The 14,599-nt window shown below is 44.3% G+C and overlaps 1 protein-coding gene, 1 long non-coding RNA gene and 1 pseudogene across 3 annotated transcripts in view; 2 read left to right on the forward strand and 1 right to left on the reverse strand.

Annotated features, from left to right (window-relative positions):
• The window catches only part of LOC146026636 (uncharacterized), a 132,120-nt gene that overhangs the window by 91,110 nt on the left and 26,411 nt on the right, over positions 1–14,599 (reverse strand). The window lies entirely within an intron of this gene.
• LOC146026634 (uncharacterized) lies at positions 726–4,432 on the forward strand. The gene is made up of 3 exons (XM_083157455.1): positions 726–936; positions 2,521–3,499; positions 3,611–4,432. The coding sequence occupies exons 1-3, from the start codon at positions 880–882 to the stop codon at positions 3,784–3,786; spliced, it is 1,212 nt and encodes a 403-aa protein (XP_083013581.1). The 5' UTR covers positions 726–879; the 3' UTR covers positions 3,787–4,432.
• Positions 14,343–14,478, forward strand: LOC146029953 (U2 spliceosomal RNA; annotated as a pseudogene).

Consider the following 14,599-nt stretch of genomic DNA (forward strand, 5'->3'; position numbering starts at 1 on the left):
AGGGATAATGCCATCCCTGTTGTATAGTGACCAGCAGCCTCCTGTGCTGTACAGGTCACACCGCTGCGGGGGGGGGGGGGGGGGGGACCTCTGATATTTAGTAACTCATATAATACACATTACACTAAATATGAGATAAGAGCGCAGTTCTGGGAATGAGACATCGCTGCCTGGATAAGTCTTATCTGCTCCGACAGTCTGCACTCTGTGCAGAGACATCTCCTGTGTCACCCGCTCCCTGCAGCTAGTAATGATGCCACCTTCTACGGGGGGCGGTTACCCAGATCCCGCTGCTTGTTAGGGGATGATTCATATATATTTATATATATTCTATAGATTGTAAGCTTGCAGCAGGGCCCTCCTACCTCCATGTCTGTCTGTTTTATCACTGTCTACTATTGTAAAGCGCAACTGAATCTTCTGCGCTATATAAGAAACTGTAAATAAATAAAAAAAATAATGTATCATTTTATTAATACAGTAGTTCCCAGGAGGACCATTGTACCCAAAACTTCAGGTCACTATTCCATGACAAGTATTCATGTCAGCAGAGCCTGTAGTGCTAGTGTGTAGCAATGTTGCAGTGTGTTACATAGCAGTACTACAAGGACCCAGGCATGTGCAGATGTTATTACAGTGTAATGAGGTGTGACAGCAGCCTGAGGCGGTGGGCGGGGTTACCATATGTATAAAGCAAAAGTAGGCAGCCAATCCGGTGGCACTACTCATGCATATCAATAGAGCTGGCAGCCAATTGTCCCAAGTCCTGCACCATAACAGGCAGCCCTCACCTCAGAGTCAGATTAGTTGTTTGAAAAAGTTTGTGGATTTACCTGGAGGACACAGCTGGAACCTGCGCTCCAGTCGCCTTCTCCAAGGATGACTTTGGCGTTCCCCAGCCTGCAGCCAGTGGAAGACAAGCTTGGTGCAGTCACGGTGAGTCCCCTGTTGTGTATCAGTATAGAACATGTATCAGAGTTGGGTCAGTGTGTAACAATGTAGCAGTCAGAATATTTATTTATTTACAGTTTCTTATATAGCGCAGCAGATTCCGTTGCACTTTACAATAGTAGACAGTGATAAAACAAACTGGGTAACAACAGACAGACTTGGAGGTAGGAGGGCCCTGCTGCAAGCTTACAATCTATAGAATATAGCATGTATCAGAGTTGAGTCAGTGTTACAGTGTTTTTAGAGTGTGTGTAACATAAGAGTTCAGTTTGGTCAGTGTGTAACAATGTATCAGAGCTGGGTTAGTGTTACAATGCATTAAAGTTGGGTCAGTGTGTAATGTATCAGAGTCAGTATATAACATGTATCAAAGCTGGGTCAGTGGTAGATAGTTACATAGTAGATAAGGCTGAATAAAGACTTGCGTCCATCGAGTTCAACCTATGTTTTAATAGCTTCTCGCTTGTAAAAGACAGAATATGATTCTTATTAGTACCCTCGGATGTTTTTATCCAATAAATGATTGTCCAACCTTATTTTGAACGTATTTATTGTATCTGCCAACACCACTTCTTCAGGGAGAGCGTTCCACTGGTACATTGTGTCAGTCTGTATATAACATGTATCAGAGTTGGGTCAGTGTTACATTGTATCAGAGTCAGTATATACTGTAACATGCATTAGAGTCAGTGTATAACATGTATCAGAGTTGGGTCAGTGTTACATTGTATCAGAGTCAGTATATACTGTAACATGTATCAAAGTCAGTGTATAACATATATCAGAGCTGGGTCAGTGGTACATTGTGTCAGAGTCTGTATATAACATGTATCAGAGTTGGGTCAGTGGTACATTGTATCAGAGTCATTGTATAACATGTATCAGAGCTGGGTCAGTGGTACATTGTATCAGTCAGTATATAACATGTATCAGAGTTGGGTCAGTTACATTGTATCAGAGTCAGTATATAACATGTATCAGAGTTGGGTCAGTTACATTGTATCAGAGTCAGTATATAACATGTATCAGAGTTGGGTCAGTTACATTGTATCAGAGTCAGTACTGTATATAACATGTATCAGAGTTGGGGCAAACTCCTTAGTAAATGGTTACATTGTAGCCCCCAGATCCCGGGCTGTGTCCTGCTATAGAGGTCCCGGGAATGTGTGTCTCAGGCCGGGGAGGAAGAACCTCCTGAGCGGGCTGTGATCTGTTTGTACAGCGGCCGCACTGTTTGTTATAGGACTATTGGGAGATTAACTCGTTCTACAGGTTCTCAGTAATAATAACGCGGAGACGCAGCGACCTGTGCTGGACACTGTGCAACTGTTCTGCAGCCTTTATAATTCCCAGTTCATATATATAGAGAGAGAGAGAGAGAGAGAGAGAGAGAGAGAGAGAGAGAGAGAGAGAGCTGTCTATCTTTATATTATATAGTCTATTTATACATAAGTTTATTTTACTTCTTGTGTTTTCTAAAATGCAGGTGTAAAACCCTTGCACCCTATTGGCTGACCGTGCTAGATACAGATGTTCCTGTTCTGACCTCTCTCTCTCTCTCCCCCCCAGGACCTGAGCATGGAGGACATGGGCTACATTATGATCGACTCCTGCAGCATCAAGAAGGAGGAGGATGATCTGGGAAAGTTTGTGGACTTGGATTTTATTTTGGCCCACACCACCAGCAGCAGCCAGAGTGGGGGCGGCTCGGGTCATGGGGGCACGTACCCCCTGCCAGAGACCCCCGAGAGTTGCAGCACCACCTATGACAGTGATGGCTCGTACCCTGCCAGCAGGAAATACAGGGCGGGCAGCTTTATTGGGAGCCCCCAGCACAGCTATGTGGCAGAGCTGCTCACCCCAGATGTGCCCTGCATGGATGCCCCCCCAGAGTACGGACTGAAGCCCCTGCACAGCCGCAATTACACCGAGCTGCGGGTCACCGGCCTGGACGCCCCCCTGCACTTATCCATGGAGCAGATCCAGCAGCTGGGGAACAACATCAAGAAGGAGAGACCCGATCAAGCCTGCATGCTGGGCACCCCGTCCCCCGGTTCCCCCGACTGCATGGGCCCCATGATGGAGCACAAGGCCAGTATAATGCACATGCAGGGCCAGCTAGGGGGCCACATGTATGTCCAGCACAGGCTCAGCCCCACACAGGAGATGCCCCTTAGTGACTGTCACGTTATGCAGGACATTCATGGCCTTCCCATCATGCCCATGGGCCAACAGCACTACCAGCTGGCCCAGTCTTACCCCCCGCACTTTGCCGGCCAGGCAGCTGCACAGTTCCATGGACAGTTTGGGGTGTACAGGGAGCACATGAAGGTCCACCCGGCCATGCACGGCATGATTGTCACCCCCCCATCCTCCCCATTGCTGGAGTTCTACCCGGCCATGAACGCCCCCGACGACTGCAAACCCAAGAGGGGCCGGAGGTCCTGGGCCCGCAAGAGAACCGCCACCCACAACTGCGAGTACCCTGGATGTGGCAAAACCTACACCAAGAGCTCCCACCTGAAGGCGCATATGCGCACACATACAGGTAAGCGCAGTGGCATGCCAGGATTTCTAGATGTGCCTGTAGATCACCTCTCTCCTCTACCATGACTCCATCCACCCCATGTAACTAATATGCTCTTGTCTCTTCCTCCAGGTGAGAAGCCATATCACTGTAACTGGGAGGGCTGCGGCTGGAAATTCGCCAGATCGGACGAACTCACTCGCCATTTCCGCAAACACACCGGCCACAGACCGTTCCAGTGCCAGCTGTGCGAGAGGGCTTTCTCCAGGTCCGACCACCTGGCCCTGCACATGAAGCGACACATGTGACCCCTCACAGAGAGACTGCTGCCTATACACAGAGAGGACTCTTATTTTCTTACAGGGGGTGTATATAGGGGCTGTACAGTTCGCTATTTAAAGAGGCACCTGCTCAGCAGATGACAAAGAAAGTCTATAAATTTATATAATTTAAAAGTCGTCAGGGGATCGCTCCATTCCCTGCGTTTTGTACAATATTTGTAATTTAGCTTCTTGCGTTTTTGTAAGGTAAATTGAAGTTTTACTTTCTTCGCTGATCTGGAAGTTTCAGACACTTTTTATGCTCTTAATTATACTTAAAGAGTGTAGAAAGCCGGGGGTGGGAACTGGGGCCCAGAAGTGTTGTGGGTTATTTGTATTTGATGAAAGTATTCTGAAAGCACTGCTCTAACCCTACTGTGCAATTACTGTCAGTCTAATGAGCTGAGCATACGGGGCGCTACAGGTTGAGGAACAGTGCCACCTACTGGACGCATGTGTGCACTGCATAGAACTTACATCTCATTAACGTGGACACTTTGCATAGTCGGTGATTTTTGTAAATACATTTTTTGTACAATACTTGTTTTATTGTTTCGTAAACTATTTTTGCTCTTTTCCACATGGAAGGGAACCTGGTACCATTGGCACTGCCTAATAATTCATTTTGTAAATAATTGTCCAATAAAACCAATTTTGTCACTATTTCTTTTTTAGTCTTTTCAGTGGTCACACAATGATAATGGTATATATAATGCTGACTAAATGGTATAAATGTATTTTTAAATGTATGAATGTGTGGGTGGGTTTGGGTGTGTGTGTGGGGGGGGGGTTATTACTGTTAGCAATGCATACAAGTTTTCTTCATTACCCACAGTGTGAAGCTGGTTTATTTAATTACATTCTACCCCCGCAAACTTCACAGCCTATGGACACCCCCAAATTTGATAGCCCAGCCCTGGCCCAATAAGGCTGATACATTTCTCTGCCCACAGTATAAAATCACATTGTCACTGTCACAGCATACAGTCACATGGTCACTGGCACAGCATACAGTCACATGGTCACTGGCACAGCATACAGTCACTGACACAGCATACAGTGACATAGTCACTGACACAGCATAGTGACATAGTCACTGACATAGCATACAGTCACTGACACAGCATACAGTCACATAGTCACTGACACAGCATACAGTCACATAGTCACTGACACAGCATACAGTCACATAGTCACTGACACAGCATACAGTCACATAGTCACTGACACAGCATACAGTCACATAGTCACTGGCACAGCATACAGTCACATAGTCACTGGCACAGCATACAGTCATGTGGTCACTGACACAGCATACAGTCACATTGTCACTGGTACAGCATACAGTCACATAGTCACTGTTACAGCATACAGTCACATAGCCACTGACACAGCATACAGTCACATAGTCACTGACACAGCATACAGTCACATAGTCACTGACACAGCATACAGTAACATAGTCACTGGTACAGCATACAGTAACATAGTCACTGACACAGCATACAGTAACATAGTCACTGGTACAGCATACAGTCACCTAGTCACTGACACAGCATACAGTAACATAGTCACTGGTACAGCATACAGTCACCTAGTCACTGACACAGCATACAGTCACATAGTCACTGGTACAGCATACAGTCACATAGTCACTGACACAGCATACAGTCACATAGTCACTGACACAGCATACAGTCACATAGTCACTGACACAGCATACAGTCACATAGTCACTGGTACAGCATACAGTAACATAGTCACTGGTACAGCATACAGTCACATAGTCACTGACACAGCATACAGTCACCTAGTCACTGACACAGCATACAGTCACCTAGTCACTGGTACAGCATACAGTCACCTAGTCACTGACACAGCATACAGTAACATAGTCACTGGTACAGCATACAGTCACCTAGTCACTGACACAGCATACAGTCACATAGTCACTGGTACAGCATACAGTCACATAGTCACTGACACAGCATATAGTCACTGACACAGCATACAGTCACATAGTCACTGGTACAGCATACAGTAACATAGTCACTGGTACAGCATACAGTAACATAGTCACTGACACAGCATACAGTCACATAGTCACTGGTACAGCATACAGTAACATAGTCACTGGTACAGCATACAGTAACATAGTCACTGACACAGCATACAGTCACATAGTCACTGGCACAGCATACAGTCACATAGTCACTGGTACAGCATACAGTAACATAGTCACTGGTACAGCATACAGTAACATAGTCACTGGTACAGCATACAGTAACATAGTCACTGGTACAGCATACAGTAACATAGTCACTGGCACAGCATACAGTCACATAGTCACTGACACAGCATACAGTCACATAGTCACTGGCACAGCATACAGTCACATAGTCACTGACACAGCATACAGTCACATAGTCACTGGTACAGCATACAGTCACATAGTCACTGGTACAGCATACAGTAACATAGTCACTGGTACAGCATACAGTAACATAGTCACTGGTACAGCATACAGTAACATAGTCACTGGCACAGCATACAGTCATGTGGTCACTGACACAGCATACAGTCACATAGTCACTGACACAGCATACAGTCACATAGTCACTGGCACAGCATACAGTCACATAGTCACTGGTACAGCATACAGTAACATAGTCACTGGTACAGCATACAGTAACATAGTCACTGGTACAGCATACAGTAACATAGTCACTGGTACAGCATACAGTAACATAGTCACTGGTACAGCATACAGTAACATAGTCACTGGTACAGCATACAGTAACATAGTCACTGACGGGATGCGGTCATTTGGTCTACTGCATTATGGTCGACAGTCATTAGGTCGAATCCATTAGGTCGACATGCTAAAAGGTCGACATGACTCTAGGTCGACATGGGAAAAGGTCGACATGATTCTAGTTCGAAAGGTCATTAGTTCGACAAGGTCATTAGTTCGACATTGTCTATGTCGACATTCACAAGGTCGACATAGAGTTTTTCACTGTTTTTTGAGCCAACATGTGCCGACAGGCGGTATTTCATGCCCTACCATCCACTAGGGCGTGGTGGGAGAATAAAATAGTGTGCCGAGCGTAGCGAGGCACCGTGCCCGACGCATCGCGAGCGCAGCGAGCGATGCGAGGGGATGCAGTGCACTTTAAACTGTGTCCATGTCGACTGTGTTGACATTCAGGTAAAAAAACAGTGAAAAACCCCATGTCGACCTTGTGAATGTCGACATATACAATGTCGAACTAATGACCTTGTCGAACTAATGACCTGTCGAACTAATGACCTTTCGACCTAGAATCATGTCGACATTTTCCCATGTCGACATAGAGTCATGTCGACCTTTTAGCATGTCGACCTAATGGATTCGACCTAATGACTTTCGACCATAATGCAATAGACCAAATGATCCCAACCCTCACTGACACAGCATACAGTCACATAGTCACTGGTACAGCATACAGTAACATAGTCACTGGTACAGCATACAGTAACATAGTCACTGACACAGCATACAGTCACATAGTCACTGGCACAGCATACAGTCACCTAGTCACTGACACATACATATATAAGATTGCAAAAGGTCTATAGACTGGTCTGTAGCGCATCCAGCAGCCACAAAGTTATAATTCCAAAGGTCCCTCACAAAACCTTCACCAACACTGTATACGAATAAAAAGTGGAATACAACTCGGGCGCTTGGAATCTTGGATCACATAAAAGTGAAAAAAAGAGAGCAAATAATAGCGAAGTACGTTATCACGGGATGCAGTGTAAATCCCGGCGTTCAGAATCCCGACGCTGGAATCCCAATCGCCGAAATCCCAACACTTTCTCCCTCCGGGGGTGTCCACGACACCCCCGGAGGGAGAATAAATTAGTGTGCCGAGCGTCGGGATTTCGGCGATCGGGATTCCAGCGTCGGGATTCTGAACGCCGGGATCCCGACCGCCGGGATTTAATACTGAATCCGTTATCACAGTGCACTCATTTAATATAACAAGCCAGCGTTCTCTCGTGTGCGGGGATAGAGGAACTTCATATGTGATGTTATTGTGGATATCCTATGTATTTTATGTATTGTTATATTAAATGAGTTCACTGTGATAACGTACTTCACTATTATTTGCTCTCATTTTTTCACTTTTATGTGAGCATCTCGGAGAGATCTGGGTGGATCCAAGATTCCAAGCGCCCAATAAGTTGTATTCCACTTTTTATTTGTACATAAATGTATATACCCGGGACTTTATTCTATATATACACTACTACTACTACTACTGAATGCGAAGTAAACACCATTTGCTCCAGCGTCTGAGGGCTACTATGTATAGTAAGTGGTCGACATGGTCAAAAGGTTGACATGGAAATGGTTGACACAGGAAAGGGTCAGCATGAGTTTTTCATGTTTTTTGTTGTCTGTCAACATATGTGGATATGGACACTGGGCCTCGCTTCACTCCCCACCATTCTCCCTTTGTGCCCACTGGGATGGTGAAGTATGATGTCAGGTTAAAGAAAAAAATCAAAAACTCATGTCAATCATTTACATGTTGACATTTTGCTGGGGTCAACCTTTTGTCCATGTCGACCTAAAGCATGTTGTCTTTTTCATGTGTCCACTTATTGTGTGTCTACCAATAGTGGTTGCATACCTCCCAACTTTTGACCTGAAGAAATAGGGACACTCGAGCGCCCGAAAAGGGGGTGGGGCGTATGCAAATGAGGGCGCAGTTTATGCTAATTAGCCGCTACCTCATTTTCATACGAGAATAGACGCTGTGCGCATGCGCACAGCGTCTATTCTACTAGATTGGTGGGTCTCCCAACTGCCACCCCCCGCAGCGGGACAATGCCTGCCGCGGGTGGGACAGCGGGACAGGACCCGAAAATCGGGACTGTCCCTCTAAAATCGGGACAGTTGGGAGGTATGTGGTTGACCTATTGAGTGTCATCCCCATTTTCTGATTGGCCAGTCATTAAAAAAAAACGGATGACCATTGATAGGTAAAACCATTGATGATCATCCATCACCTGGCTTGCGCCATAGATGATCTCTGTTTGTTTTTATTAAATCCAATAATTTTTGTTAAGATTTTGCAAATAAACATAAAACAATAAAAAAATATAAAAATACATGCACCCCATCCATTCAAATGGGTAGCTAGAGCGTAATTAGGAAACTGCATGGCCGTCAGGAGCAGAACATAGATATATGGTTGTACAAAGATGAGCAGGGATTATATATAACATGAACAGAGGATATCTCTATGCAACAGTTGTGATTCTACCGTGCCCAAAGGCGCCATTCGGGCACAATCACACAGAGGCCATGAAGAATGGCCAAAGGAAAACACTAAATAATCCCAAACCCTGTATAACCTACCCCCCAATTTAGGCATACCTGTAGCCCATATGCCCATATATCACTAACCCCCTTAAACTACATTAACTAATACTATATCCTACCCAAACCCACCCATATCAAACCCCCCCCCCCCCCCCAAACCCACCCCCACAAGAAAGGGCATAGAACTAATGACCTAAGCTGGGTGAACCCCAGCTCTCCCACATCAGACAAATATAGAAAACCTTCTGGCTATAATATCAGGCAACTAGCATGTAGGATTAAACAATAGTGAACATAACCTGGTATCGGAGAGCCTACAGCTTAAAAGAGAGCAGCAACCCCCCTCCCCCCCCCCCCCCCCAAAACATGTAGCAAAGAGGATATAGAATTATGATGCAATAAAATATAGAACAGGGTATGAGAGGCATTTCCAACAGCAATTTTGACATAAATCCTGGATCACTAGTCCGGCCAGGCCTCAAAGTCCAAGGGCAGTATTCAATGTGATTATTCTCCGTGCATGGCAAGCGTTTTTTTTCGCTCGCCATGCACTCGCCGTGTTTTTGCGGAGATTCTCCATGTTTGGGGATTCTCCGTGACGACACTTTATACACTATTCAATGTGACTGATACTCGCCGCCCCTCGCGGCGAGTATCAGCCAATCCGACGTATGAGGTGACGCCGCAGGGAGCCCGAGGACGGTGACAGGCAGGGAGATGGAAGTCTCCCTGCCTGCCCCAGAAAGTATGTGGGGGGGAGGAGGGCTCCCTGGGACCCAGGCAGCACAGGCTGCCCCCCCCCCCCCCGGGAGAGCCAACAGGGGGCCGGGTATTCACTGCACCCAATCCTGCATATGTAATGATCGGGTGCAGTGAATATATGAATATCTAATGAGCGGCTCGGCTCCCGGCCCCCTGCTGGCTGCTCTGTGTAAAAAAAAAATATATATATATTTTTTTTGTTAAATATATATTCATGTGCTATAAGCACATGAATAAAAATAGCATGCCCTTTCACAGATTAAAATTCTTGATTTTTTTGACACCAAAATTAAAACAAAAAACCTTTTATTGTAAAAGTTCATATTCCACTTCTCCATGAAAAGATGGAGAATTGCTACACGGAGAGACACGGCGAAAATCACTTAGAAAGACGGCGAGAAGTGCACGTTGAATAGGGTTGCTCGCTTTTTGAGAGCAAAAGTCTCCGTCCAACGCGAGAAACTCGCCATAAAACACGGAGAATTTTTCTCATTGACTACTGCCCCAAGAATCGGTCATAGCCGATATCATTTGGAGATAGAGAAAACGTCCAGGACAGTTATTCCAACAGTGCACCAAACACATATCCTGCATCTGGAGCAAATCAAGGGTGTAGGGATGAACCACAACATTGGTGAGGCAGTCAGGTGTAAGAAGGTTAGGATCCCCCGGTTTGAACAGGACCATAGAAAAGTCCAGGGCATTAGCAGATAGGGCAGCCACAGGTACTCCATAAACATCAAGCATAAGCTTAGCCCCCTCAGCTCCACTGCTCATACATGGCAGCATTGTGGAGGCACAAAATGATGGGAGGAGTCTGAGGTAACAGACAATTCAACAGATTTTGAATCACTGACTGAGATTAGAATTGTCATCAGCCTAATGGTCAGCAACATGGAATCCCGACCCCATGCTGAGAAGGTCTGGACCCACTTTGGGGTCAGGACCCACAGTTTGAGGACCGCTGCTCTAGCCAATCACAGCCCTCTATTTGATCCCATGCTGACACGTCAAACTACCATCAACTTTGTATTTTGAAATCCTCTCACAGTTACTATTTGAATATTTTGCGTGGAAATCTAGCACATACTAGAGCAGTTTTAACACATCTACTTGTCCATCTGACCTGTGGGCATTTGGCAGTGCCCTCCATCCCTCAAGCAGTACCTCCGTGGAAGGTTATTATTCATGCCACTATAGATATGCGTCACTACTAATCATTACAGGCTTTTCTAGTTTTACTGGTGAGCTCATAAACCAGTGGGGCTGATCTCACTCAAGATCATGGATTTTATATAATACAATAGCTGCAGCACATTGCGTGTTACAGGGATCTTACAGCTCATTTTTAGGATGGGGCTAGTTGAAACACTGACGCTAGATTTATATTTTGTGCTAAGGTTATTGAGCTTAAATTAGGTAAACATTTAGGATTTATATATTTATACCATTTAATCAAACTTTAAAATAATTAGCAAATATTGGAACATTTTTACAAGTGCTATAAGGGATTGTGGTTATTTAAAGTACAGTATCATTCGCATCCCATTGTAATGCTTCTGTGGATTTCAATTTGGAAACAGCATTGATGATTGTAGTGTGAATAGAGCCTTATGGTTGAAATCCCACACTTAGGAGTACCATCTCCAAGCAGCCTGTGCAGTTTTGCAATCATCTGCAACAAAGTTTTATCAAATTCAAAAACAGTTATTACAGTCTACCATGCTAGGCTGGATTGAAAAGTACTGCCTCCTTCTCTATACGTTTTTTATTTGTGAATGCATTTGAACCCTTTTTGTGGTACATGATAACTCCGTTTATCCTCTGTGTAATGCACTATTCACTTTTTAACGCAGTCCCCATCCTTTTCCACGCATGTGCGCCAACGCTGGACGAGTCGGGCAAACCCATTGGAGAAGAAGCTGGTGGTTGATGTCGACACCAGGTCAGAACGGCAGCTTTCACCTCGTCGTCAGAGATGAAGTGTTGATCCTTAAGGTGCTCTTTCATCTTTGGGAAGAGGTGAAAGTCGGAGGGCGCAAGGTCGGGCTGTACGACGGGTGTGGCAGAACCTCATTGAACTGCAGGTGCTGCAACCCTCTTTCCAAACCCTCTATGTCGGTTTGTTTCTACCCAGTTTGTTTAATCATTGTTGTTTCCAATTGTAAAGTGCAACAGAATATGCTGCGCTATATAAGAAACTGTAACTAAATATATATATATTTCTTTTTTATGAACCGTTTCTTATATAGCGCAGCATATTCTGCAGCGCTTACAGAGAATATTTGAGCATTCACATCAGTCCCTGCCCCAGTGGAGCTTACAATCTATATTCCCTACCACATGTACATGCACACACAGACATTCTATGGTTAATTTGTCTACCAGTATATTTTTGGATTGTGGGAGTAAACCAGAGTACCCGGAGGAAACCCACGCAAGTATGGGGAGAATATACAAACTCCGCACAGTTAGAGCCATGGTGAGGATCGAACCCATGACCTCAGTGCTGTCAGAATCAGACTCACTTTATTGCCAAGTATATCAATGTACAGCATACATAATACACAAGGAATTTGTTTCCGATAACCACTGCTCCCACACAGTGTACATACATAAACAGACCAATACAAAACAGGATCATCAAATACAGATATTTAGATATATAGTAATGTGCACAAGTTAATTACACAAAGTAAGATTACTTTACAAAATTGAAGTGTTAATAGTTAACTTTTTTTATCATCAATTAACAAAATACAAAGTAAGTAAACTGAAGAAATCACAATCAAATCCATATTTGGTGTGACCACCCTTCAAATCATCACTTCTTCTAGGTTAACGTGCACAGGATTATAGTCAGGTGTATGATTAACCAATCATACCAAACAATAATGATCATCATTCTCAAATGTAGGTTGAAACACATTCACTAACTGAAACAGAAGCTAAGTGGCTTAAAACTAAGCGAGGAACAGTCAAACTCCACTACAAAGGTGAGGTTGCGGAAACCAGTTTCATGTCACAACTTATACACCATGGCTAAACTGAGCACAGCAACAAGACACTATGGTGGAAATTTACTAAGATGGGAGTTATATTTTACATGGGTGGCCAAATGCAATCGGGTGAGAGTTTCAGAAATTGAGAGATTTTGGGAGAGTTTTTCCCATTTTTTTTTAAAGCAGCAATCAATTGGATGGCAAAATCAACATGGTTTTGCAGTGTAAATGATAGCTGCTTTAAAAAAATGGGAAAACTCTCCCAAAATCTCCCACCTTCTGAAAGTCTCACCCTATTACATTGGGCAACTAATCTGATACCATCTATTATCTTCTAGAAGGTGCTAAATAAAGGTGCTATGGTTGCCCATAGCAACATTTAATGTGAAATATAACTCCCATCTTAGTAAATTTCCACCTATGTAGTGCATACTGCATCAGCAAGGTCTCTCCCAGGCAATATGCACAGTACTGGATAGATAGATAGAATGCTAGATCTATATCTGTCTATCCTGATATTAGTCTCATAGATATCATGTTTCTAGCACTGTGGAATTCTTGCCATGTTGCCCTGTTCCTGCAGTAACCCGGTGGGCATACAGTATCTGGAGAAGAGCCAGATCTATCTGGAGAGACAAGATGCTTCTCTATTTCTGTATGTTTTATGTATTGTTAGCTTGGCAGTCTTGGACGGCTTTTCTTCCTCTGAGGGGAGGGCGGGGACCTTAGAAGTCAAAAAAAGGAATAACAAACAAGCATAAAACAAACTAATCCGATGAGTCAGGTAATTAGTCCATTGAAGAGGCAGCATATTTATATTCTTATTGCTTTCTGCTTTTATGGACATCCGGATCCTGGGCACAGGTTGGGATGAGAGCTGCTCTCTGATTGGCCCAGGTGCCTGGACAGGACTGGATCCACCTGTCAGGCAGCACAGTGCACACCTTCCCAGTGTCTTTGATTGACATAAATATTCCTGGCCCTGTTTGCTAAAAAGATGAAATACAGTCTGCTCAGGACGTTCTATTCCTCTGCACCTGAGGTCAGGGTTGTGAATTTTATTTTTTATTTTTTTTATTTAAGAAGCTGAACAAATTAGCCTTAAAAAACCTGTGTCATAAAAACAAATACTGGCTGCTTTATTTTGACATTGCAATATAGATCTCACTTTGAAGTAAAACCCCACCCAAATCTAATTATCTCTGCCCAAGTTACATCTGCCCCACCTGCAGTGCACATGGTTTTGCCCATCTAAGAAGGATTTTGTCAGAAAGAATGAACCAAAATAAGGCCCTTTATGAGTTAATATTAGCAAAAAAAACTAACAAATAAATGAGAGTTTAAAGAGAGGGTTATTAACATTCAGTTTGTCCACAAACACAGTCAGATTGGATAGTGGTATCGCTTCTCGGCCTTTTGGCTAAGATCAAGTGTAGTATCTGTTCTTATCAGTGGGTATGGACTGGCCTCTGGCAGAGAATAGAGAAAGGCTGGACAGAGTAGCTGCTCTGATGGGCGGAGGGTGTGGGACCCCTCTTTTTTGCCTGGGAGTGGTGAAAAGTCTGGCTGAGTACCTTCACCTCTGCCAGTGGTAGGAGGTGTTGTTTCCGTAAACCCACTGGTGAGAGGGGGGGAGAAACACTGGGCCTAGTAGTTT

Source organism: Crinia signifera, chromosome 8, assembly GCF_055691185.1.
Source record: "Crinia signifera chromosome 8, ASM5569118v1, whole genome shotgun sequence".
NCBI classification, from domain to species: Eukaryota; Metazoa; Chordata; class Amphibia; order Anura; family Myobatrachidae; genus Crinia; species Crinia signifera.

What these genes read in the sequence shown, in the direction of transcription:
- LOC146026634 (XM_083157455.1), top strand. Translation starts at nt 880, where the DNA reads ATGACTTTGGCGTTCCCCAGCCTGCAGCCAGTGGAAGACAAGCTTGGT. An exon ending in ACAAGCTTGGTGCAGTCACG is followed by an intron (nt 937 to 2,520) that starts GTGAGTCCCCTG and finishes TCTCCCCCCCAG; the next exon opens with GACCTGAGCATGGAGGACAT. An exon ending in GCATATGCGCACACATACAG is followed by an intron (nt 3,500 to 3,610) that starts GTAAGCGCAGTG and finishes CTCTTCCTCCAG; the next exon opens with GTGAGAAGCCATATCACTGT.